Source organism: Ambystoma mexicanum, chromosome 6p (genome assembly GCF_040938575.1).
Source record: "Ambystoma mexicanum isolate Mex_15411 chromosome 6p, UKY_AmexF1_1, whole genome shotgun sequence".
NCBI lineage: Eukaryota > Metazoa > Chordata > Amphibia > Caudata > Ambystomatidae > Ambystoma > Ambystoma mexicanum.
Window position 1 is genome coordinate 549,658,157 of NC_090935.1, and position 26,031 is coordinate 549,684,187.

At 46.5% G+C, this 26,031-nt stretch overlaps 1 protein-coding gene across 2 annotated transcripts in view; it reads left to right on the top strand.

Moving 5' to 3' along the window:
• The window catches only part of PPWD1 (peptidylprolyl isomerase domain and WD repeat containing 1), a 537,697-nt gene that overhangs the window by 166,649 nt on the left and 345,017 nt on the right, over window positions 1-26,031 (top strand). For both annotated transcript variants that reach the window (XM_069627353.1, XM_069627352.1), the window contains one exon: window positions 25,436-25,556. Coding sequence is in view for 1 of the 2 variants with exons in the window: in XM_069627352.1 (XP_069483453.1) it covers window positions 25,436-25,556 (121 nt within the window). In the remaining variant the exon portion in view is untranslated. Of the gene's footprint in view, window positions 1-25,435; window positions 25,557-26,031 lie in introns of those variants that run through there.

Genomic DNA, 26,031 nt, shown 5'->3' on the forward strand with positions numbered 1-26,031 from the left:
CCTTACTTTACAAAATGTGTAGAGCAGCCATGGACCCAAGGACGTGAGGGCACTACAGGACAAAAACACAAGAATACGAGAACATAAATCAGAGTATCGATAGGAGTATGGTGAGTCTCAGTAAGGAGGCTTACAAGATAGCTAATTGAAAAGGTGGGTCTTCAATCTTTTCTTAAAGATCTCTAGTGACTCAATGCTTCTCATCTCCAAAGGGAGGGCATTCCAGATCTTAGGCCCGGCGGCAAAGAAGGCTGAGTTGGCCACCTTAGTGGTTCGGTAATTTGGAACAAGTAACAAGTGATGATTGTTCAATCTTAGGACTCTGGTATTTGATTTCTTAGGGAGGAGCTGTTGTAGATAGTCTGACAATAATTCAAAAATGTGGTTAGGGTAAAATGCCAAAGTCCTAAACAAGATTCTGGACTCCACAGGGAGCCAGTGAAGAGCATGTCTTGCCGGCGTGACGTTTTCTCTGCGCTTGAACTTCATAACGACTCTGATTGCACCATTTTGGCAAACTTGGAGTTTGTTACAATCCGTTTTGTCCAAGCCAATTAGTAGGCTTGAGCAATAATCGATTTTGGATCCTATTATTGCTCTGGCAATCGTTTCTGCATTTTCCTGAGATATAAAGGGTCTTAGGTGAGTTAATAACTTTATGAAGTAAGCACATGTTTGGGGCTCTGCATAGGGTGACCGATCATTGACTCACTATTCTGTATGTGGTTTCCCACTTTTGCACTTTGCACTAAAGATCAGATGAAACATTAGGTTACAAACTTTTAGGTTTCCTGAAGAGCAACGCAAGCTTGCAGTGCACTCTCACGGGGAAACATCCCGAAGTTACCACTCAAATACTTTTAGGTGCTACAACATTGCAATGAAACTTGGCAGCCCCCAGTGTATACACTATGTAGACATTGAAGGCACGCCTGTGTACGCTCACACAAGGAAAAAATGCAACCCACTAGGGAAAAAGGCCCAAGTCACCATTTGCAAGGATAACCAATATTTATTTCTACAAAATATATATATGTATTGGCAAAGAAATAACATTCTGGCCAATTGGGGATGTGCAGCAAGCTAAAAGGATGCCTGGCGTCCTCAATGTTGTCATTACATACAGGAAAAGTCAGCGAGACTGGTTGGATTGACCATATACATGGGCTGCCCACTCCATAGGGATACTAGGCCGTTGGTCCCAACCCTCTTGTCCGTCCTCGTCCCTGATAAAACAGGACCTAACAAGCAATTACTTTTTTCGAAAATAATGCTATTCTATCACTGTAATGGTGCACATAGCAGACAGAGATGTGACCAGGGGGAGAGCCATGGTCATATCAGCTTGCATACTTAACTCACTCCAAGATGTGCCAGCGGCCTCCTGAGGTCCTCCACCCTCGTTTTGAACTATAATTTCATCCCTCCCTGGTACCTCGCAGCACAAATCACATGACCCAAGTGTGAAGGCGAGATAGCCTTGCTCTCTGATCGATCAGGCTCTTGTTATGGTCGGCAGTCTGGGCCTGGCTTGCGCTGTGGTATGTGGAGGTCTTGTGATCAAAGCATAGGAGGGCTGTAACTGACGTGTGTGGTGTTGGTGCTGAGGGGGGTCATGCTATCTGTATCGTGGAATGGTAACTGCCAAGAGACGCTCTGCCCCCATCTCGTGGCCTTGCAGAGCACATTCTTCCCGGGGCGCAAATGCTTACCGCCTCTGAGACCATGGCAGGAATATGACTCGCCGAGGCTCACTCGTGGTGAGGGTTATGTCTGTGTGGGAAATGCAAATCTACTATAACACGTTTGGTGCTTTTCGCTGCACTTGGACCTATTTATCAAAATGGCTGCCAATAACTAAAAGTGTGTTTACACTCGCTTCTACTCTATAGCTTCTAATGCATGCACTATGTGATCATACTCTCCTGTGTGTACATCCTGCTCCCTCGATGTTGGGTGTAAAGTTTCTCATTCGATATCGCTTAGGGGGTGGGAAGACCCTCTTTCCTTCCCAACATCAAGGAAAGGGACACAGTGGCGATTCCACGTAGAAAGCCACTCTGACATTTCAAGGTCTGTCCGATTCCTCAGTTGTGTGGGATATTTATTCCTAAGCATCCACTGCGTAACACCATGGGCCACTGTTGAGTCCGATCTTTTTTTTTTGCCTTGCTCACTATCCCGTAACACTGATCTATTATGTAACCTTCATTATGTATGGTATAAAAGGATTTTGCGTCAAGTGTGCCTCACCTCTGCAGCGACTAGAAAACAAAGTTTGCAGAGGTTTTCTTCTGGGTTTGCAGAATGAGATTTTGACTGTTTTTATCCAGGTTTCTTTATATGGAAGGCAATGTAAATGTTGACGTGTGAAATGGTTAAACAATAACACTATGATACTCACCTTCAGGACTTGAAAAAATGACTGCATTCTACTATTTATGGGGCAGGATGACTGAGACATGCCACTCAGTTACATGGTGTTTAAAATGAGTGCCATGTTCTTTTGCAGATGTTTATCAGTTAATGGATTTAAACAAGCTACGTCCCTGTAACACTGGTTTGCCTCTTGGTGTCTGTTATAGATTCGCATGCATTGCATAATCCTGCCATCTAGCGGTTTGATCCCGAATAGTTTTGAAAAACGAGCCGTGATCGTGGACCGGGAACGTTTCAGTGACAAGATGCAGACGTTGTCTGGAACCTCTGACACTTCCGTTTTCGGATTGTCTTGAGTCGTCGCCTGAGATTGTTTTTCCATCATCTTTACCTCATGGGGAGGTTGAGTGGGACACATGTGAATCTATAAAGGATACCAAGTTGAACAACAAATGTTACAGGTAAGTAACGTATTCTATTTCAACATGATCTAGGAATCGACCCTTTGTTTAACATTGCGTTACATTTGTTGTTCTACATGTTTAACCATTCTCTCCCCTCAGTCCCCTCTTTGAGCCAGTCCTCCGTGAGGCATTCCTGCATCTCTCCTACCTTAAACAGGATCCCCTCTTATGTTCAAGCATTACTGCCTTGGGCACACAAGTTACATCAGAAAAGAGTCACTGTGCAGTAAACCTATGAATGCTTGCAAGCAACCTCTGGGGATATAATGGTCCTATTAGCTGACGGAGGACACTGATACAGTGCTAAAGGTGCGACTGTCGCACACACCCTTTTAAGCTTAACTTGTTTTTAAAAAAAAAGCATGACAAAATGGTTACTTGGTGAAAGTTGAAACTCCACAGTCGAATGCAAACAATTGATCTTTTCGAAGTTCACATGTAGAAAAAAATGTTGCACCACAAAGGGAGTATATTGAAGATTCTTTAAGCAAAGAGTTCTGTAATTCAGGCTGCCTAGGTCTTTTAGGTTGGATGTTCATTTGTATGGTAAATCTCCCTCACCTGTGAGACCCCCAGCACTTTTTGCAGGATTTGGGGATTGTTTTTCAATGTTCCCGAGCGAGTGTTTATCTTTTTCCCAACTCACGCTTTGTTTTACACTACTTTTTTTTTTTTTTATGGGTTTCCTTTTTGACTTTTCATACTTTATTTTTCAAATGTTACTTTACTATAACTTATTGCAGTACGCAGCACTTTCTGTGCAGGGTTGCTGGGGTGCCCCTTGGGCTCCCCTTTTACTTTCTCTTGGGTTCCTTGTGTGAACTACTGTTCCCAAGGGTAGGATACTTTGATCCTTTGTATAATCCCCATAGTGATCAGCACACCCCACCTTATGTGGGGTGCTGAGGAGATGCATAGGATCCCTTTTCTCACTTCTCTTGTAACATTCATATCAGTGACAAGCTTATTACTATTATGGCTGACTTTTGTGTGATTTTTTTAAATTTTATTTTACTAGCAGGTTGTCAAACCAGCCACAGTAATGAACAGAAGGGTCACCATTCGTTCAGAATGGTGGCTTCTTTCCTTTTTCACCATTTTTAATGTGATTTTCCTTTCCTGGTCCTTCTGCGTCCTGGGAGGGGGAGGTCCTAGTTTGAGTTTTGTCTTCGGGGGGAACCCTTTGTGTAGCCTGCCGAGGCTCCAGAGTGTCTGTGAAGACCGGAAATGAGGGAGGAGTCTGAAACTCAACTGTCCTTTGTCTTCTGGTGTGCCTGCCTGAAACCAGTTGTAGCTGGGAGGTTGGCTGTCCTCAAAGGACAGCCCCGCCCAAAGTTTAAATGTAGCATATGCTGATTGGCTGGTTTCCCAGATAAATTCGATGAGGAAGACGAAAAGGGGCTGTAGCTGATTCCAGCGACTGGAGATGCCTGCTGTGTAACCGCTGTCTGTGCTGACCCCTTCTTCCATGCCATGGAGTCTCGAAGTCAATGACTCAGACCTTTGGACTGGTGGGACCAATCAGTCTTAAGAAGACCTGCATTTCGAGGCATCCCACTATGAGCTGCGACCTTCCTGGGCTGCAAACCGCCAATGCCCTGGGTCCTTGAGACTGAGTGCTAAGCAATATCTTCCCATGAACGAATATTGCTGAAACTTCGGTGGACTCCTGTTGGACCTACAGACTCAAGATTCCACTCTTGAAGTCTCCTTACCAGAGTGCTGGTCCGAGATAGCGAGGCAAATCGATTAGACAACCATTCCACATCTGGTACCTTGAAAAGGGCACCAAATGCACAGAGTTGCAGGAAGCACCGAAGACTACTTTGCTGGGAGACTTTTCTGTTGATTGCTGCTGCAAGTTCCCATCCAGTGTGCTTACTTTTGTCACCACAACCAAGAATCCAGAGACGGGGTCCTGTGCTGGTTCATCATGTAGGCGTCCGTCTGCAAGCTCTTCTTCACTGCTGATGAACTCTGTGGCTGAGGGTAATACTTAACTAAAGTCTTGTCACTCCTATGTGGCTGATTCGTGTGTTTGGGAGTTCGCCCATACCAATCATCCAGGCCCAAAGCTGGAACATGTTTAGGGAGCCTTCTATGAAGTCCCTGAACACTTTCTGCTAACTCTAAAGTATATACTTACTTGTTGGATGAGAAATCTCCTGGAACTCTGATTTTGCTGCATCTTTGCTTTAACCTGACCTACCTATTGTTGGCCACTGGATCACCAGTAAACCCCTTGCCTCTGGGAATATTCATGCCCTAGAATAGGGAAGGACTTCCAAAAGTATAAGGCCTTCGACTAGAAAATAGAACAAGTGTTGCAAAGTGTACTTACTTGCTAAATGTGTTAGTGGTGTAACTTATCTCAGATAGAATAAGTTACAAAGTGTTACAAAGTTTTTACCTGTCAGTTGCCGACTGCCATTCAGAAAAGTGTACAAAGTAATTTACTTGCCTTTTGAATTGTTCCACTCTTTTTAGAAAGTAAGAGTTGGCATTACTGTTTTATTCCTGAAACTATATTAGTGTAACAGTGTATTACCAATAGGGCTTTACTCACCTGGAATTGCATACTGCCATTCTAAATGTGTACTATTGAGTTCTTACTTGTAAATCATAAGTTATTGCTTACCTTTGAATTGTGTTCCACTATTCTAAAAAGTAATAGGGCTGCAACTGTATCATTCATGAAAGAAGAATGTTACATGTGTTGCAAGGCACTTACTTGTAACATTGTTGGTAGAACGATGATTCCTGTAACTGAAGCAACTTAGTTTACTACAAATAGTCTGCTTCCATTTAATTACATACTGTCATTCTAAAAGTCTACTAATGTGATTTTACTACCTTTGAATACCATACTGCCATTCGAAATGTGTAACACCAGGTTTTACTTAACTTGAACTGCATCCTGCTTTTCTAAATAAGGTTTATACTAGGGTTTAAATATATAAGTATTGTTTTTTTATAGTTTGACTTGTATTACTTTTCAAAAAAATTATATTTGTAGTTCGCATGTTCAGGGTTGGCTCCAACCCGATAACAGTTGGTGGGCTAAAATCTTGCCGCAAGGTTGGCATACCAGTCTGGGGTGTACTGGCGATAGTGAAATCTGACCAACCCATCCATTCGCCCGGCACAGGGGTGGAGCGGGGTTAGTCTCTGTGCTATCAGTATAGGCGATTTCGCGAGATTGCCACTTTCTTTTTCTCTTCTTTCAATAATCGGGAGTTATGGCACCGTAAAAATATGCACAAGGCTATAGCAGACATCCACGTCGGCTACAGATCCGGGCAACGCTGGGTGGTACCGCTAGTGTATATATAAAATCATTATATTTACAGTATATTAGTGTTTCTTAAATCAACATAACATGTATACTATAAGTTGTTTGTGCCTATCTGCAGCTAAAATAAGCCTGGCTGCTCTGTCATTGCTACCAAATATAACCTCAGGTGGGACAGCCTTATGCCAAGAGTTTGAGTTTCTGTGTCGCCCAAGATTTATTTTTTATAAAGTCTCTTTGGGTAGGCTTTAGAAAAACTGTCCCAGCACCCCTTCTCCCCAACTTACAAAGGGAACTATTACAGCTCATTGGTCCAAACTGTGTAATTTTTTCAAACTTGGATGTAAGATTATTCTTTATCCAGAAAGTGCATACCTACCTTCCTATCCCAATACTATGTGCTTCATTTATGAGTTAATAGGGCATGTGTTTCCTTTATGATGTAGTACCATGTGCTGGTGTCCCTTTGACTCCACATTTTTTCCATTAAGCGGAGGTACGAATGAGCTAAAAGCTAGTTTTACGGTTCCAGTTGGTAAATGTGCTCTGTCTGTACCATAGGCCACCTCCAATGCACATGCAGGTCCCTTGCGGCTCCTCTGTCGTTTTGTGCGATTGTTGTACCTCTAAGTGTTGCTTTTCCTCAGTTTGAGAGATTGCACTGTTTGAGTGAGTTGCCTGCTTTTGTACTCTGTGTGCATCAAGCCTTTTATATAATTACTGCATTCGTTTTTTAAAAATAATTTTGAGTGTTTGTAGTAATGAGCTGATGCTGTAAAAGGTGTATACATGAATTAATCATGCCACACTTGGCCTTAGGTGAATTTGAGCCATGTTGGACAATGACTTATTTTAGCCACTGTAAGAGTGATTCTCTGCGAAAAAGGATGTGATGTGTGCACTAAGTGCAGCCAAGAATCATGTATTTGTTTGAAAAATACTTTTGTTTATGCTGACTTATATCTGGTGTCTGACTGGAAGGGTATTTGTGAATCCCCTGATTTTTTTTTTCCATTATCCTAACACTACGGCTGAGACTTTTGTGAAGTTGTGGGCTCAGATTCAATTCTGTAATGCAACACTTTGAACTGAACTTTTTCACTTGGTTCCAAATCTGAATTGTTTGTTCTGCCGGTGATGTGTGGCAATTTGGACGTACAAGTACTTCGGGTCATATGTATTTCTAAAACATCCTTCCTGCATGGAAAGTATTCTCTGTGGTAGTATATTTATGAAAGTGTATGCACCTCCCGACCTTACCGGGTAACCAATTAATTGTTCTCTGATGAGTAGATTGAAGATCTACGATCATTTTGAACCTGTTTTGCATCTTCAGGACCAGCCTCGGCCAGGTACACGGATTAGATTATAGGAGGCTATACATTGATGCAGCAGTTCCAGGGGGTTAGCTTAGAGAAGCGGTAGAGATCTAGGACATCCTGCAAGAAAGCATTCAGTGGTGGTGAAGATGAAGACACATGTAACTGAGAGATGTCGATGTGAAGGCACAAGCTTGTTCCATTGAAAGAAGGATGGTAGCACAACCCTGCACATATTCAAGTAGAATGTTAACTGGGATGAGGTATTTCAGAGGATTGATCTTACAGTGAATTAGGTAAGATTTTCATATTCATGATAAATCTTCCTGACCTGTGTCAACCCCAGATCTTTTTGCTTGGATTTGGTTATTTTTTTACCTTGTCCTTGGGTGAGTGGGAATCATTATTTTCCTCTTTCACCTAGTCTTTTACTCTTTTTATGGGTGACCTTTTTATGTATCTGCATAGTGTATGGTTGGACTTAGTTTCATGCAACTTTTGGGCTTAGGCTGGATTGCCCCTTTGGGCTTCCCTGTTTTATTTCTCTTTCATGTACTTGTAATGTACTAGCCTTTATAGTAGCGCTGCTAAGGCCAAAGGCATCTAGGCGCTGAGAAGAAACAACACAGGGTGGGGGGAGACCAGCAGCCTCAACTCCCTCAGACTTTACCAGTTATAAAACTAAAAAAGATAGGTCTTCAAGGCTTTTCAAAATGATGATTGTCAATATTTCGTAGGCCCAATGGGAGTTTATTCCACAAGAAAAGGCACGTCCACCTAACCGACTTTTTGAAAATGGGGCACTGGCAAAACCTCTGCAATTCCGATCGTAGGCACCTACCAGGAACATATGAGGTAAGCTTCGCCTGCAGATATTACGCTCCTTTCTGCTGCATGGCCCGGGTAGTAATACACATAGCCTTAAACATAATGCGGCGCTGCACCGGAAGCCAATGCAGTTGATGCAGAAGATCGACGTACTGGGTCGTCCGATTCGCTCCTAGAGCCAGACGGGCTGTGACATTTTGTAGTAGCTGCAGTCTTGAAATTAAACATACCGGTTGTCCCAAATAAATGCTGTTACAGTAGTCAGTAGCTCCCAGCACAGTGGCAGTGACAACCTTGGGGTGGGATTCCAAATGAAGGTAAGGCAGGGTCTTCCTCAGAATTTTCAGTTTAGGAAACCCATGCTTGCAGATGGATGAGATTTGCAGTTCACGAGATCCAGAGGCTTGGACTTTGATTCCCAGGCTCTTTACCAAGTTCACAAGAAGAGGGCGTGGACCCAGAGACACTGGCCAGAAATAATCGGTCCAGAATGCCTGAGATTTCAAATCTCCCGTCACCATAACCTCAGTTTTTTCCCTGTTCAATTTCAACCCGTGTTTTCCATCCATTCCCCCCACCATGTTCTGCCAAGAAGGGCTCCCGAAAATTCCTGCCTTCTTCAAAACCCAGAGCAGGATGCCGTGGTCCATAGTGTTAAAGGCTACGGGCGTCGTGCGTCCTACTTATAACATCCAGTGACGTCGGCCATCGGAGGAGGTCCTCAAGGGCGGCTCATCGACGCAGGACGCATACGCCGAAAGATTTTCCAAAGCAGCACAGCTCTGGTGATGACTGTCATGATATGGAATATACGTCGTCGGACCATCCCATCGAAAGAACGTTACCAGGTAAGAGAGTAACTTGTTCTTCTGGCGTATACTGACTATAAAGTGTCATATACTTCAACGGGAGTTATCAACGTGTCTGAAATCCACCTAATCGCATCTTTCGTACCGTGTTTCCTCATTTATCGATTTGCGACACAGAAAAAATCGTTTCTGTACAAACATAGCATCCAAACTATTACCATCTACTTCTTCGTTCCGTAACCTTTCCCACTCCCTTCTTTACTCAAAAACCCTCTCGACATGCTCATGTACTCTCTCTGCGGTATCCCTCGAAAATGCTAAAGTATTCAGATCCCTTAACCCTTGTGGGAGATCTATATCGTTTAGCCAGTTCCACATTATACATAAATGAATTACTAATCCTTCAATAAAAACGTTTTTCTCAGGAAAATTGTCTAAGTTCGAGAGTTTGGCAAAAACATCAGCTTGTTCACCCCTCTCCATACAATGTCTAGCCCATGCAGTCAATTCATGCTTTCTCTCTGAAGACACAGTATTAAGAGTTATAATTCTTGATCCCGCTCCCCAATCTACCACAAGTGGTGTAGAGCCACTTGGAAGAGGGAGAGTAGGCAAATTTTGTACAATCGAAAACAAAGGTGCGATCACTGGTGCAGCAGGCAAACCCACCTGACCCGTAACAGCAGGCAAAGGTGGAGGAGCGACGACAAGAGGAGGAACAGCAGCCGGAGGACGAGGAATATTAAGAGGAGCAATAGGAAGAGCAGGAGGAGCTACGGGAGGAGGAATAACAGCAGGAAGAGGAACATACGGAGGTGGCACAGTGGCACCAGGCCTTTGTTCATTTAAAAGTTTGTCGATCAGCTCATCAGATACATGAAAGTCTTTAGAAAGATACATTTTCTGGACACCAAGTGAAAAATCCCTATCCATATTCCTAACTGACTCAGACTGTTTATTCTGGTCATATAACAGCGCTTTTTCGGCATTCATCATATGATGGCATGCATACTTTTCTCTACTCTTAAGCTGCTGCATAGCTTCTTTCTTCCAATTCTGTAATGCATCAAATGCTGCAGGTGTAGCCTTTTTCTTTAATAATATGGATTCTAAATATTCAATACGAGGAATTTCAAAACTACCATTGATTGGCCACTGAAGTTTGGAAGCATGTCTAGTTTGCTCTGCCAAATATCATTAAACACTATACTACCAATGCTGTGCTTACAGTACATAGTACACGCCGACGACCCCTCCATTGGTGCCGGTCGTTCAAATTCCAAAGATTGTCTATCACTGCGGAATAATGCCCTGAAGCAGGCAGACAATTTCCCAGGCATATCAGAACACTGGTGTTACCTGGTCAATAATTGTACTCGCGAGTGTAATACGCCAAAACAAATTATCAGGATACTCGAGAATCGGGTCACAACTCACCTGATCAAATCCTAAGGAGGTCCGATTGGATTTTAAAGAGCTAACTAAGGTCCCACGTGGTTGGCGATTTCGGCAAATCTGCCCGCCTGTAACGCTCACCTGATTCCCACGGAGGCGCAGGTCTGGCTTCGAGTGCTGATGCTTCTTCAATGGTGAAGCGCAGGACTCTGAAGATGGACAGGAAGGGCCCTCTACTCTGGCTTCTCCAGCTCGCAGGAATATTCCCCTGTGCGTGAAAAGGGAGTATTACCTACTGACTGAGTTATGCTCAAGCCTCCCACTCTCTTCCAACCCTCCACGATACCCTTCCACGATTCCCCGTGAAGTCTCACCTTAAGGTCAGGAAGGATGAGCTCTCCATCCTGCTTCTTATGCAGGGGCGCTTTGAAACCCAGTTACTTCACTGGATTGAAGATTTATGGGAGTTCAGTTAAGTATGACTATTCAGGTAAGGCTCTGTAAAAGTTCTGTTGCAAGTTCAAAAGTCCAAGCTTAATAATAATGTTCATTGTCTTTTTGCAGCAAGCGCTAATGCTTATGTCTTTTTTCCCCTTAGGGGCTGGGGTTCGGAATTCCGGAGATATGGCACCGACCCGAAGTGAAACGTGCAGTTCCAGTTCCAGTAAATGGCAGGTTAGTTCTGGATGAGCGCTCGGGAACTGTCTTTGCATACGCTCATTCAATGTCTGTCTTTTTTCCCCATAGGGGCCAGGGTCCGGAAAATGTCTGGAAGCGGCAAGACGCGAAATGAAATGGGAATGACCTAACAGGTAAGTCTTATTCCCTTCCTTCTCTCACCTCTTATTCTTGTCTTTTTCTCTAGGCTCTGGGAAGTGGCTGTGTATCCGGATGATCGCTGCTGAAGATGGAGGAACCCAGGAAAGGTGAGTGAAATGCAGCGCTGCAGCGATCGTAACGAAATGCTTTTAAAAATAATATCTTCCCTTTCAGGATCGTCGGTGATGTCTCCGTGGTGCAGATTTAGCTGGTAAGGTCTTTTGTCTCCCTTTGCAGGTGACCCAGGATGCTGACAGGCGTGGCTGAAGTCCAGATGCAGGAGCTGACACGGTGAGCGTCCAGCTGCGAGGAGCAGAACCACGCAAAGCGTGAGTTGCTGATCGGGTGTGGTTTAAATAGCTTTGGAAGAAGTTCCAAGTGTGTATCCTTCCACCGATCAGGTATGTATCCTTCCCCGACCACACCTGGGTGGAAAGTAGTCCCACAGGTAAAGTAGTTCCATTCAGGCCTCAAGAGGGCCTGGATGTAGCAGCATGGTCTGCATCAGGTAAGTGCACATTAAAACACTTGAACACATGTCTAGCTTTATGAGCCTGGCGCCTAAGGCGCCAGGGCAGGGGTCTAACATGAGCCTGGCGCCTGAGGCGCCAGGACTGCGTCCAAAGGGCCCCAGCTTGGGCCCGCTGGCACCCCCCTGGGGGAAATGATGCCTGCCTCTGGGGTTGCTGGGTCGGACCTGGCTGCTTGGAGGTAGGCATCATGACACCGCCTCGATATATGGACCCTCGTCAAGATGCCGCCTCGGACCGCGGGCTCACCGTCCAGGGATCGGGTCGTGCAGCGCTGCTGAGGTGTCGCTTCTCATCCAAGAAAGGGGCCCCCTTTTACACCGTCCGATCCTGGTCCGATAGCCGTGTCAACCTTCAACGAGATGGCCTCAATCTTGAGGGTCCCTATTTGGCGCCATCTGTAAACCAAAAGGAAATATCGAGGCTGAGTACCCCAAAAAGAAATACACCAAACACGGGTTTATAAAGATTCACAGATCTTTATTCTATAACTGTACAGTTTACAAAGAAACAAAGAATCAGATAGCTATCTTGCCCTCAGTACATCACAGCGAATACCAGCCCTTTCGGTGTGAGAAGTGAGAGGTACTGGGCGTCTAAACATTTACACATTTTATACAGTTTTGATCATAATGTCCAGCCCCCCTACAGGTCAATGATTCTCGGTCTAGGGTTCGTGCCGAGTTCACTTTTAGTTTGTCCAACTATATGCATGTGGATTATCTTCAGTTTGTACAACAAGTCACAATGGCAACAGTGTATTCTCGGATTTAACAGTAAGTCTTAACACACGTCCTATACAATGTAGTTTAACAAGTGTCCATCAGTGGTCGAAGTGAGCGGGAGCGGTTGGGAGCGTTGCTCCTCTACTTTTTAAAATTCAGTTTTACAGCTCCTATACTTTTATTTTAAAAAGAAACCGTTCCGGAACGGTTTCATTTTAAAATAATAGTGTAGGAAGCAGTAGAAACTTGCACTTTCAGTCCAGAGCACTGAACTTTTCCTTAAACATCAGGCAAACGTGTTTGGGGGTTTGTATTGTGTGTGGGAGGGGGCAGGGCAATGGGGTTTGTGAGGAGCGGGGCAGGCTAGCAGGGAACATAGTTCCACTACTTTTTTTCTTACACTTCTACCACTGGTGTCCATGTTCAGTATTTAGACCGCATTGTAGTTGATGTATGTCCGCGGATCAGACTTGTTGGCGCAGGTAATCCTCTGTCTACAAGTCAGGCATGGGACAAGGTCTCTTTATTTGACCCAAACATTCGGCCAACGGACAGTTTAGACATTAACGAACAAAGTGCAGGACGGCTCAATTACAAGCAGGAAACACTGTCCACCATTTTAGAACACAGAACTACTTTGGAGAGGAAATCAAAATGGCAGACGGACCTAAAATGGCGTTTAAGTCGATCTAAGATCGGAACTTTGCTACGCGGTTTTCTTCGTAGAGCGACTGGGCTTAGGCCAATATATACAATAAAGGAGGCACGATATGATATCTCGTTTAACAATATATTTTGACCTCGTTGATCACAATCTATTATGTCAAAATCTCTCTTCCTCAGCCTTCTTCTCTCCGAACGCAATCACCTGAATTGCCTCCTTCCTTGAAGGAAGAGTCATGTGTGTCTTCTCAGACCTAGCAGCTGCAAATCTAGACGCCATCCTCTTTGGAGTACCGCAAGGCTCGTACCGATCGCCCACATTGTATAACATCTTTACTATCTCTTTTCTATCTACTTGGCTCGCTCTGCATCATGTACACTAATTATGACGACGATACTCAAGTCCTCATTCCTCTCTCTGACAATTATGAGAATGATTCCATCACCCTTTACTCCATCTATGCCACCATCCACACATGGATGGCCGAAAACTGGCTTTGACTGGACGGGCACAAGACGGAACTACTTCTGCTAGCCCACACTGACTCGCGCATCATCCTTGACGCTAAATACCAAGCTTTCACCATCGACCACATCACCATCCCAGTCTCCCAGTCAGTCAAAACTCTGAGTCTACTTAGACACTAACCTAACTATGTCCAGACAAGTAAGCGCAATAGCTACCTCTGCAGCTTACTACTCCAAACTCCTCAGTGCCACCAGACCGTTCCTATCCACCACCAACTGTCTATCAATTGCGCGAGCCATCATAGGCTCAAGGTTGGACTACTGTAATGTACTCTATACAGGAACCTCAGCAAAAAACCTAGACAAACCATTCAGAATAACACCCTCCGCGCACCACTCGGCATATCCAAAAAGGAACATATCTCTACACCCAGTCAACAAGCGCTCCTGTTCCAGACACTTGCCATCACACACAGATTTAACCGCCGCACCTCCCTACCTTTCCGACTGAGTCCTCCTGCCTCCAGCTGCAATACCCATTAGAACCTCATATGCCAACCTACTGCCGGTCCAAAGAATCAAATGTGCAAGAGGCAGTGGTGCTAGCTTCCCAGTCATTGCCTCGAGACACTGGAACTCACTGCCCCACTCCATCAGAAGTGAACCTTCGCATCTCGCCTTCCGTAAGGCCATCAAAACCAGACTGTTTATCTAAAATTGACTATGTATGACCGCAGATCTAATGTAACCCTGCGGCCTCCTATAAGGATTTGAACATAATATCCAAGCCTGCACATTTTAATATGAGAGAACCACTCGCGCTTATCTAAGCAATGAAGCGCGATTTTAATCAAGCCACTCTCCTGAATATTGTAAATAATGCATGTATGCAGGCCAATGTACCCGTTCGCCCACCCTTTGTGATGCAACTAAGGTCTATTCCTGTAACAGCGCCTCGATGCCCCTGGGCTGTGTGAGCGCTTTATAAATGCAAATAAATAAAAGATGATCAGAGACGCCTGCAGGCCCTTTGCAAGACAGTGAATCGACCACTGCTCTCCTGACTCCCTTTTCTGTGCGACAGGAACTCCGAAGGGGACGACTCCTTCCCTTTGACTGGTGGGAACCACAAATCCCAAGACAAACTTTGATTTGACCCATCTCCTGAGGTCCTGTGAGTTTCTAGAGCTAAGAAACCGCAATCTCAGGAGACCTGCTGCCCATTCCGAGTGCATCGTCAAGGAAAGGCTGAACCTGTCCAAATCTTTGCTGTGCCCTCAAAGCACTCCAGAGATCTGATTCAACTCACCCAGTCCCCCTCAGCAGAGCGTGGACTGCAGGAAGTGAATACGACCGACGGAGTGATTTGTGTCCTTTGTTGGTGTTTTACAGAAAAGACACCAAATCCAGAGTGAACTAAGAAGTTGCTGAAAGCCGTGGCAGAGGTTCTCCCTCGAGACTGCTACTGAGAGCCCGTCCATTGTCCTGCCTTTCATCATCAGACCAAGGAATCCGGAGATCGGGTCCAGCCCCTTCTAAGAGAATCCAGCCACAAGGTCGTCTTCAGTCCTAAGGTACGTTAGGGAAAAAGGTATTACTTACCTGGATCCGTAAAGTCACTCTAGAGCGTTGGAGTGCACCCAGAGGTGTCCAGGATAACACCCTCTTGCCTCGGACCCGAGTTGCTGCTTGTGTCCCTTCGAGTCCTTAATAGGGTCTCCATCGTTGGTTATTAACTTACTGCTTCTAAAAGACTAGAGACTTGAAGAAATCCACAGGAACTCTTTGTATTCTGCTGCTTGTCAAGACTTTGAGCCCTCTTTGAACTGCCTTTAGTTAGGGTTGCGTTTTTGGACTTAAAAACCTTGCTGTGCAAAGAAACCCTCTCTATAACCTTTAACCAGACTAGTGTTGCTCTAACCATTTTCCTTCCTTTAAGTTACTGTTTTGTATGGGTTTGCATAGTAAATGTCTTAACGTAAATCTGCTAAGAACCGCATGTGCGCATAATTTCCGATTATACAATAGCTTTGTCTCTTCCCTTTCTAACATTGCAACAAATGTAACCGCGAACAAACGCAAAAGTGAAAGTATCCTTTGAAGTATATTCTAAAGTATATCGAAGTTTTCTAGTGTAAACGTATGAGGTATTGAAAGTGATTCTGGTGTAAATATATATAATTTTATATAAATTACATGTCTAACTGGGCTCAGTGTACTTACCTACAGCTAGCCTCTTCCTCTTAAGTTAAGCCTGACTGCTCTGCCACTCTACCAAGGTCCCGAGTTAGTTAGTACATACTGATACTAAGAGTTGGGGAGCTACAAACCACTGGGATAGCTTACTAAAGTCTTAGTATTGGGCGAGTTTTCCTAAAGTCCTACTAACACCTGTGGGTGATTCTAGCGAGACTGGGCTCTGGCCCAGCATTTATTAATTGGGTGAAATTACTTTATGGGTTTCCAGCAACAGGGGTGAGGGTGTCTCGTGGGCCCCTCTCTTCAGAGGGCGGCCCTGACGGGGATGTCCCGGTTCCATGCTCCTTTTTACATCCTCATCGAAGCATTGGCTTAAGCGGTGACAAGTGATCGGCTCACAGGCTTTGAATGGCCGGGAGGCCACATAGATGAGATTTCCCTGTTGGCGGATGACATCCTCCTCTACATTTAGCAATCCGGAGATGTCGATACCAAGGCGGGTGAACTACTTCATGCATTTGGAGCTCTCCTTAAGGTCAGCTGGGGAAGGGATCCATATATTACAAACATACCAGCGAAAACTAAGGCCACGGGCAGAGCCCATAACCAACAAGAGATCCATTTAAAACACTTGGGTATCATGAGTACAAGGACGTGGGGAGTAGTTATTCCATTTAAATTGGGATTAGTTGGTATTGAGTTAGGGAAAGGACATCAGAAAGTGGGCGGGACACCCACTTTCGCTATTGGGCACGGTGGTGTTCTTTAAAATGATTGAGTTTCCCAAATTCTTGTATCCTGCAAGCAGCTCCTTGTGTGATTCCCAGAGGAGAAATTTGACAAACTTGTTAGAGGGCTATGACAAATGTTGTGGGGCTCCACCACCAATAGGATAGCCCTAGATGCTCTTATGAATTCGGTCTAGAAAGGGGGATCGAACCTCTGAAGTATTTCTGGGCCATCCAACTGGTGGCAGTGAATGACTTTTTCTTCCTAGAAGAGGGCGACCCGACTATCTTGACAGGTGGAAGATGGGATCTTTGACCCCTGGACACTACTCTACGGAAGGATGCCCAGAATTAGTTCCCGCAAACAGGGATTGTGGTCGTCAAGGTCTGACACACCCTGATGGACATGACAAAGGTGTCAAAGCACAGCTGTGCCGGGACACCTGGACTGGATTGAAAAAAGAGTACAGACAGTGGGTGATGTGGTCAATTCAGAAGATGTGGCCTTCTAAGACATGCATAGCTCCCATGGGGTGGGCACAATGATGCTGTACCAATATTTACAACTACGACCTGCTCTTATGGCATGCTTTAGGGAAGACCCAGTGATTTCCCCAAGGATCACCATTGTTGAGGCTGACAGAGAAGTTTGAGGTCAAACCAGAAGGCCTATAGGTGGATAGCTATCAGTATGGGTAAAATTCTCTGCTTAAACTTAAGGAAACTGGAAGAGCGATCTGGTCCCTGGACCCTTTAGATGAAGGGGCCTGGGAACACACCCTGAAATCTGCTAAAGATATACCTATAGATGTAAGACTGATGGCGATCCAATTCAGGGTGCAGCACAGAGTATACTACACCACGCAGACACTGTTCAGAAGGGGGAGAAGGTACAGCAATATATTTGCCCTAAATGCAAAGTTGAGCTGGGGACATTCTATCATATAGTCTGGATCCTGTCCAAAATGGCAGGCCTATTGGGAGGAAGTGCTAACAATGTTGAATACAGTTGTAGTAGTGGCATTGGACCACACGGTGTGCCTATTTTGAGTTTGGGGGATTCAGCTTTTACACTACTGTGAAAGACCCTGGCAGGCGTGTCCTTGCCACTGGCAAAAAGGAGGTAGCAATGAAATGGGCCAGTGGGGATATCCCCTCGGCGCACGCATGGGAGGTTTGGATGGACAGATGTATGGGCCTTGAAAATTTGGTATACAAGAACAGTGCATGCCCCAACAAGGATGAGAAGATATGGGGGAAAAAGATGGCCCGAAGTGTGGTGTGGAGTGGAGTACTCAAGGGTGAGATTTTAACTAGATGCCAGTGATCCTGTTAGAGGGGGGTAGGAGAATAATGGGGTTAGGGTGGGCATGGGGATAAAGTTGGGGGGGTTAAATGTGTTTGGTGGGGTAGCTTATAGTTTTCGCTGTGTATCCTGTTCTATTGAAGATGTCAATGGGCGTGCTGCTGTGTTTTGCTAATAAAAACCGTTTTTGTTTATATACAAGGACATTTTGGTTGAAAAATCCCCTTGAACTTCCTCAAGTTTCATGTTCTTTCTTAGCAAGCTCATAGGATGTCTCAAAGTTGAAGTTTCATCGTAACCCATGGTTGATGCAACATTTTTGTTTGGTGGGTGGTTTTGCAGAGCTGTGTAAACATTGCTGAAATTTAATCTCTTTGTTCCTTTTTGGGTGTTTTGTTAGAAAAAGAAACAAGGGGGCGCTGTTGCGCCGAAACAAGATGGCTGCCTGAGTTTTGGGCTCTGGACCTCAAGAGCGCAAATCCTTTATCTATACCTTACAGCTTCCGCGGACTACTCCCCAGGAGCTGTGGCTTCCGTCTAAGCCTGCACGCAAAGTGCTCACCAACTCCCGGGTCGGGGGACCCCCTGTGAGCCCCGCGGCAGCTGCCACGAGTTTGGACACCTGACTCGCCCCCTGCCGCAGCTTCGCTGCGTGCGGCGCCTCCTCGACACCCAGCTCCCCGGCTCTGACGGCCTTATGGGGGAGGGGCATCTCGGCCTTGCGGGCGCCAGGCAACAAGTACCTGGCAGGGACCACGCTGTGCTCCCCTACACTTCCCCTCTCTCACGACCACTGGCCTCCTGGTCGCCGCTCCCGAGAACTGCCCCCTCCTGGAAACGGAGGCCTCCCGATCCTGGTGGCCCTGCACTCTGGTCCGATCGCCGCTGCTGTTCCTCGCGGCTGCGGTACTCTCCGTGTGGACGGCAGCTTGCCTGCTCTTCTCTGCCTGTTCCTACACCACCCCTCGATCTGCATCATCGGAGACTCGTGGCAGGTAGGGGGGCCCGTCTCCAACTCCCTCAGGGTCAGCCGCTTCTCGAAGCAACGAGCTGGGGTTAGATCTCTCTCTCCGCGGCAGGGGCCTCCCTCTGGAACAGCCTTTCTGCCTCCCTGAAACTTGAGGAGAACCATCTCCGGTTACGGAAGCACCTCAAAACCTTCCTCTTTGCTTCTGCTTTCTCTCTCCCTCTCCCCTGCTAATTCTTCGCTGAATCTGCAACTGGGCCACTCTCACCGACCTCGGTCCTGGGCCCAGCCACTCTCCACTTGCACTGCCTCCCTGGCAACCCCTGCACTGCGGGACTGTCCCTGTATCCCTACAGCCCCCGTTCCCAGCTTTTGTCTGCACTTACCTTGCACTTGCCACTAGCTGGCCCTTTATTTATGTTATTCTACTTAACTTGTACTGCACTTCCCCCCCTCCCCTTCCCCATGCACTTTCTCCCTTCCCACTACCCCTGCACTTGCGCAATCTGAATGACACCTGGCCTAGTAGGATCGTTGTCTGTCTTCCCCTTGTTCCCCCCTCCCTGCCTCGTCGCGCTTGAAACACTTGTGTATAGGCGCATTACAAATGCCATATCATATCATATATCCCTGGGCCAACTGCTGTAGCTCCGTTGCTAATCACCTGCACTCTCCCTGCCTCTGGGACCCCGCACCGGCCCTCGCCATGACTAAGGGAACCGGCGCTAGTAAAAAGCAAAGTTCTTTAAACATGTTCGCTAAAACGCCATCCAGGTCGGCGCCGGATGCCCCTGATGAGGCAGCCTCCACTTCGGCCCCCTTGCCCTCAGACGACTCACAAAAGATGTTGGAATACATTCGAGATGGGTTCACTACACTCCACTCCAAATTGGACGATATGAACAGGACCATCTCTTCTATTAAAGCCCACATCGAAAAAACAGACGGTCGAGTTGCCAAACTTGAAACTAGAGTGGGGGCAACCGAGGATGACCTTGGCTCTCTCCGTGCGGCAGTCTCCACACTTACCAACCAGGTGTCCGTGGTCAAGAAGAAAAATGATGATCTCGAATCCCGTTCAAGATGGAACAACCTACTTATCGTCGGAGTACCCGAAGACAATATCATGGAGCCCATGGAGAACTACGTGGAGCGCATCCTCATGTCACTCCTGGATAACCCTAAACTTTCTCCGCAATTTGCAATTGAGAGAGCACACCGATCCTTGTCCACAAAACCCAGACCTGGTGCTCCACCTCGACCCATTGTTGCCAGGATCTTGAACTTGCGGGACCGGGATGTCCTATTACGTGCGGCCAGAGTCAAGGGAGAGCTCCTTCTGGGATCCTCCAGGATCCACCTTTACCCTGACTACTCGGTGGCGGTGCAGCGAGAGCGTCAAACTTTTGTTGCCGTGAAGAAGAGGCTCCGAGACTTGGGAGTTAAATACTCCATGCTTTTCTCCGCGAAGTTAAGGGTCGAACACTCTAACAAAACCTTTTTTTTCTTGATCCCGGAGGAGGCTTCCAAGTTTCTTGATGAACATATACCTGGCTGACCTCCTGATGCCGTGTAGGGGTCTCGGCCTGTTGCTAATTTGCATTAAATTCAGCGTGTGCCAGCGATGGCCCGAAATTAGCCTTACTCGCAATTTAGACTGTTCCGGGCAGAACGACTCTGGGTTCTGTTTTTTACAGTTTGTTGTTTCTTGTTTAATTGATCTTCTATTTTACTGATACTCCTATGTCAAATGTCTCTATTGTGTTTAACAACTCCCGCCACCTTAATGCTGCCCCAGCGCTTGTGCTCTCGGTACAGTTTCACCAGATCCTGGGCAGGATACTGGGGTCCTGATTGAAGCCTCAATGAGGCGGGGTCCCCTCCAGTCCGTACAGGAATGCATTCCTCGGTTAGTGTAACCGTTGTTGACTCACCCACCAGTTCTTGGGACGTACCATGGGTATATTCTTAATTCAGCTGTAGTGGTGATTTCCTTATATGCTCTCCAGTCCGATGCACCTCTGCTAGGCCAGCTAACAGGCCCCCAGACGTAGAAGCCGAAAAGTTTGTGGTGGTTTTGGGGTTTCATTCCTCAAGTTGGGGGAGGGATGTGGGTGGGGGTGGGAGGGGTGGGTGATTATGTAAAAAAAAGACAATGCAACCGCCAGAGAGACCACACATGACACACTAACACATCACAAAATTAGCAACAAGGGAACTCATATGACCTGTTCAATAGAACATGGGCCAACTCGCATACACAAGATAACACTCATACATTCCTCCCACACTAATGGCGGTTGATGATGTGGTCTTCATGAGCTGAAATGTAAGGGGTCTGGGCAACTATAGGAAGATGCGGCAAATACAACTCTCTGCTGAGCGCCATGGTGTTCAGGTCTTGTGCCTCCAGGAACCCCACGCCCGTTCGGAATATTGCGAGAGATTCGCTAAACGATGGGGACCCCAGAGGTACAATACGAATTACTCCACCCAAAGTCGAGGCACTCTTGCCCTGATTCACAGGAGCCTTACATTTTGCTGTTCCCATTCACAAGTAGACCCCCTCAGGAGATATGTGCTTGTCATTGGCAAACTGCAAAATCATGAGGTAGCCATCCTCAATATTTACGGCCCTAATATTGACGACCCCGAATTCTACCTTCACTTGGCCTCGGTCCTAGAGTCACCCCCTGATCCCGATTATATGGGGGGCGACTTCAACATTAGTCGTAGACCTAGACAGATCTGGCTCTAGACCCCGCCAGCTCACAAAAGCAGCTTACACGATTCTTACAACTCTCCCCCGACTGGCAGTGGTTGACGCCTGGTGCTTAATGTACCTTGATTCACGCACATATTCCTTCTATTCTTCTGTCCATGACTCGCATTTGAGGATTGACAAATGGCTCTTATCAGACATCCTTATTAGGTCCCTGTCCCACTTGGCCATCCTCCCCAGGACACTTTCAGAGGCACTCCCCGGTGCTTGTATCGTTGAATTGGGGACCCGTCCTCGAAAAAACGAGAAAGTGGAAAATGAGCCCCCATGCTCTACTTCACCATACTTTCGCCTCCGAACTCGAATCCTCCATTGAGTTCTTTGAACTCAATACAGATTTGGTACCCTCGCGTGCTACCCTCTGGGAATCATTGAAGGCCTTTACCAGGGGCATTGCTATTGCTAAAGGGTGTGGCATCCTGAAAAACATTCGGAGGGAAATAGCAGAGTGTGAATAATCCCTCGCTAACCCAGAGTCCCAATATGCCCAGGGCCACTCCCCCGACACACTGGCTTCATTGGGCTCAGAGCTCGAGGAATTCCGCAGACTTGCGGAGCGAGAAGTAAAATTCCTAGATAGCCCTCACGCGGCTAGACGATACGGGGAGGGTGAGCGACCGGGTCGCATGCTTGCCAGGCTGATAACGCCGCGAGTTTGGAGCCCCTAACATCCCAGCTATAGAAAGGACTGATGGTACACTGGCTACCTCATCTCAAGATATCAATACTGAGTTCTTAACATTTTACACCTCCCTATACTCTAAGGCCATTGGTCCCCACGTTTCGGAAATCGACTCTTACCTGGATAGCCTCCCTCTCTCGGTCCTGTCTGCTGACGCCTCCGCTTCCCTGGAAGCCCCCTTCACCACTGAAGAGCTGACAGAGGCCATCGAGTCACTAGCGGCTGCGAAGGCCCCCGGCCCTGATGATCTCCCCATGGACTTCTACAAACGCTACAAATCCATCCTGGCCCCTCAATTATTGGCTCTCTTGGAGGAGGCATGCGACACAGGTATACTCCCCCATCCCTCCGCGAGGCTATGGTGACGGTCCTCCTGAAACCAGGTAAACCCCCCCACCCAGTGTGGTTCCTACCGCCCCCTCTCGTTAATAAACTGTGATGTTAAAATTTACGCTAAACTGCTGGCTAATCGTCTAGCTCCGCTTATGCCGCATATTATTCACCCTGATCAGGCATGTTTTGTCCCTGGTAGGTCCACGTCCCTCAACCTTAGAAGACTCTTTAATGTGATTAGTAGGATAAGCCCCGATACGCAGGCGGTGGCGGCCACCTTAGACATGCAAAAAGCATTAGACTCGTTGTCCTGGGAGTATTTGTGGAGAGTCCTTGAGGTGTAAATTTGGCCCCAACTTCCGTGCCTGGATCAGGCTCCTCTACACCAGCCTGACGATGCCCTCCTGTACATCCGCTCTCCCGAAACCAACCTAGCTCCGATCCTGCAAGATGTAGCCCGATTTGGGCATATTTCTGGGCTGAGAGTTAACTATTGAAAATCGGCCCTATTCCCGCTGACTGACGCCACGCAGCCCCCATCAGACTTGTTGGGTTTTACTTGGGCTCAAACCAGCTTTACGTACCTGGGGGTGCTGGTCTCCCGACATACAGATAAGTTGCGTACTGACAATTATCAAAATTACCTTACTAACCTGGCCATAAAAACCGCTAGTTGGACTAGACTTCCCATCTCCCTAGCTGGCAGAATCAGTCTACTCAAAATGGTAATGCTGCCGCAACTCTCATACCGATTTACCAATCTCCCACTATGACCGAGCAATGAATTCTTTAAGACCCTACACGGCATAACACACACCTTTCTCTGGCATTCTGGTGCAGTCCGCCTCAAACTACACTCTCCGCCCCTAAGGAGCTAGGTGGGTTCGGCGCCACCGACTTCCTCAGGTACTGGGCAGTCGCCCAATCCCAATTTGCATCCTATTGGTTCTTCACCAAGTGTCCCCCCTCCCCCACACACACGTCCACCTTGAGAAATTGAAGGTCTGCGTGCGTGCGATTGGATCCATTATCCTTAAGCCCGTTCCCCCTGATCCTGACTCGGCAGACCCCGTTGTTAGCACTTCCCGGCACTCACCAAAAATATGGGCAATGGTCGCCACACCCCCACCCGTTCCATGGGGACCTCCTGCTCTGGAATTTCTTCCCTGATGTTCCGTATATTCCTCAGTCCATTGTCCCGGCGGTCGGAGGCGGTTCTCTTGTCACTACGAAATGCCTTTATACAGGGCAACTTCCTTGAGTGGTCTGACCTCCCTAGCTCCCTTAAGCGTAAACCATCAGCTTGGCTACAATACTCCTCGCTTCGCAAGAACCTTAAAGCCAGATACCCCGACTCCCCTAGTATTCCACCAGACGATCCCATAATCGCAGAACTCTGCTCTGTTGATTCCTTTAGGGGTAAGGTATCAAGGCTCTACAACCTACTACAGACCAGTGCCGCCCCCCCTTTTACTAAACTTACACTTAAATGGGAGGAGGATCTCGGAGTCGAGATTACTGAAGAGCGCTGTGCCCGTATGTGCGCCCGCACCCAGGAGGTTTCCTATAATTCTACGTTTAAACTACTGCAATTTAAGGTTCTGGACAGATGCCACCACACACCTACTAAACTACATCGCATGTTTCATGAACATTCGCCGAACTGCCATAGATGTGGTGCGGACCAAGCTACCTACATACACATGATCTGGCACTGCCCAAACCTGACGCAATACTGGCGAGAGATATGCTCCATAATGTCTGACCACACCATAAACCCCTCTCCTGTACGCTGCCTTTTCCACAAGCTACCTGGGCTGTATCGGGACTCTAGGAAATTGGCAGGTCTATGTCTGGTGCTGGCAGTGCGCTGTATACTACTGTGCTGGCTTCACCGTAATCCACCCACGACTGCGCAGTGGCTTAGGGCAGTCACCTGGGCACTTGCCACGGAGGAAACCTGGGGGGCGTTACAACATTCACATTCCAGACCTAGGGACATTTGGCGTCCCTTTCGTAACTACCTGTCCGCCCTATCCCCTAACTCAGACTCTGACTGCGCTCCTCTCTCCTAATCCCCTTAATGGCCCCTCCTCCGGGTTGACCCCTCTCGCTAACCCTGATCGCAGTGTATCCTGAACCATCTTCCCATGTGTTCTGTATTGGAATCCAAATGCTACTGTAAATGTCTCTTGGTATAACTGTATATTGATGCCTTGTTGCGCCTCTGATCTTTTATTCTGTGTGTTGTCAAGTCGAATAAATAAAGTTTAAAAAAAAAAAAGAAACAAAACTCAGTGGCTAATTCTCCTCTTGGAAGTGCATACTGAGGAAAAGGTATTATAAGATCAAGAATTGAAAATGTAAAAAGTCTTGCTCTTGATAGTGTTCACCAGAATTTAAACTGGTAAGTGTTAAAATGTGCCAACTCTTAAGCAGCTGCTTTTATTAAATCAGTTCTCATGTCAGCTTTTCTGCCACTTGAAAATGTGATCCATCAAGGTAAAACAAATCTTCAAGCTTATTTTGTCCAAAAACTACCAGTACATCACATGGACAGTGGAGGACATAGACAATCATTCAGATTATAATATTCTGACCAAATCCTTAATGAAATCTCTTTGGCCTGTGTTAAGCTTAAAATCACTCCTTATCATAGTTCAGATGCACTGTTTTTGCAAAGGCTTCCTTTGTGATTTAGGATTAATACTGGTGCCAAGTTTTACTGAATCTTTTTGTTATTGCAGGAGTTGTTGAGTGCATTGCAGTTAGTTCTGAAGGAGCATTATTTTGTTCTGTTGGGGATGACCAGGCAATGAAGGTTTTTGATGTTGTCAACTTTGATATGATCAACATGCTTAAACTTGGGTAAGTACAACGTTATTCTATTGTACTCTGTGTACAGTTTTTCGGAGTTGGTTTCTGAAATTGTTTGGAGTGTGGCCCATTATCTTTTCTAGTCGGTAACCTCCATATCGAATTCAAAGAAGGTCCTCCCTAGAAGCCTTACTCTTCTTCACCAAAACTAGAATGTGTTTTTTTTTTAAGCATGTCCATTTTGTTTGGTATGTTGTGCTTCCACCTAAGATACACCATGCACTTGAGCATTCCCTCCGCTTGGTAAAATGTACATCTTTTATTATTGTATTAGAGCACAGACCTAGCTTTGAGAAGCAATGGAACGCTTTAGAGGTATACAATGGTACAGATGCATAACAGAGCGTTTTTCAGAGGTAACAGAACAGATATACTGCGGCGGGTAGAATACAGAGGGGCACAGAGGAGGGGTACAGCTGTGCCGGGTGGTGCGGAGGAGAGGGTGGGCATAGTCTAGCGAGTCAGC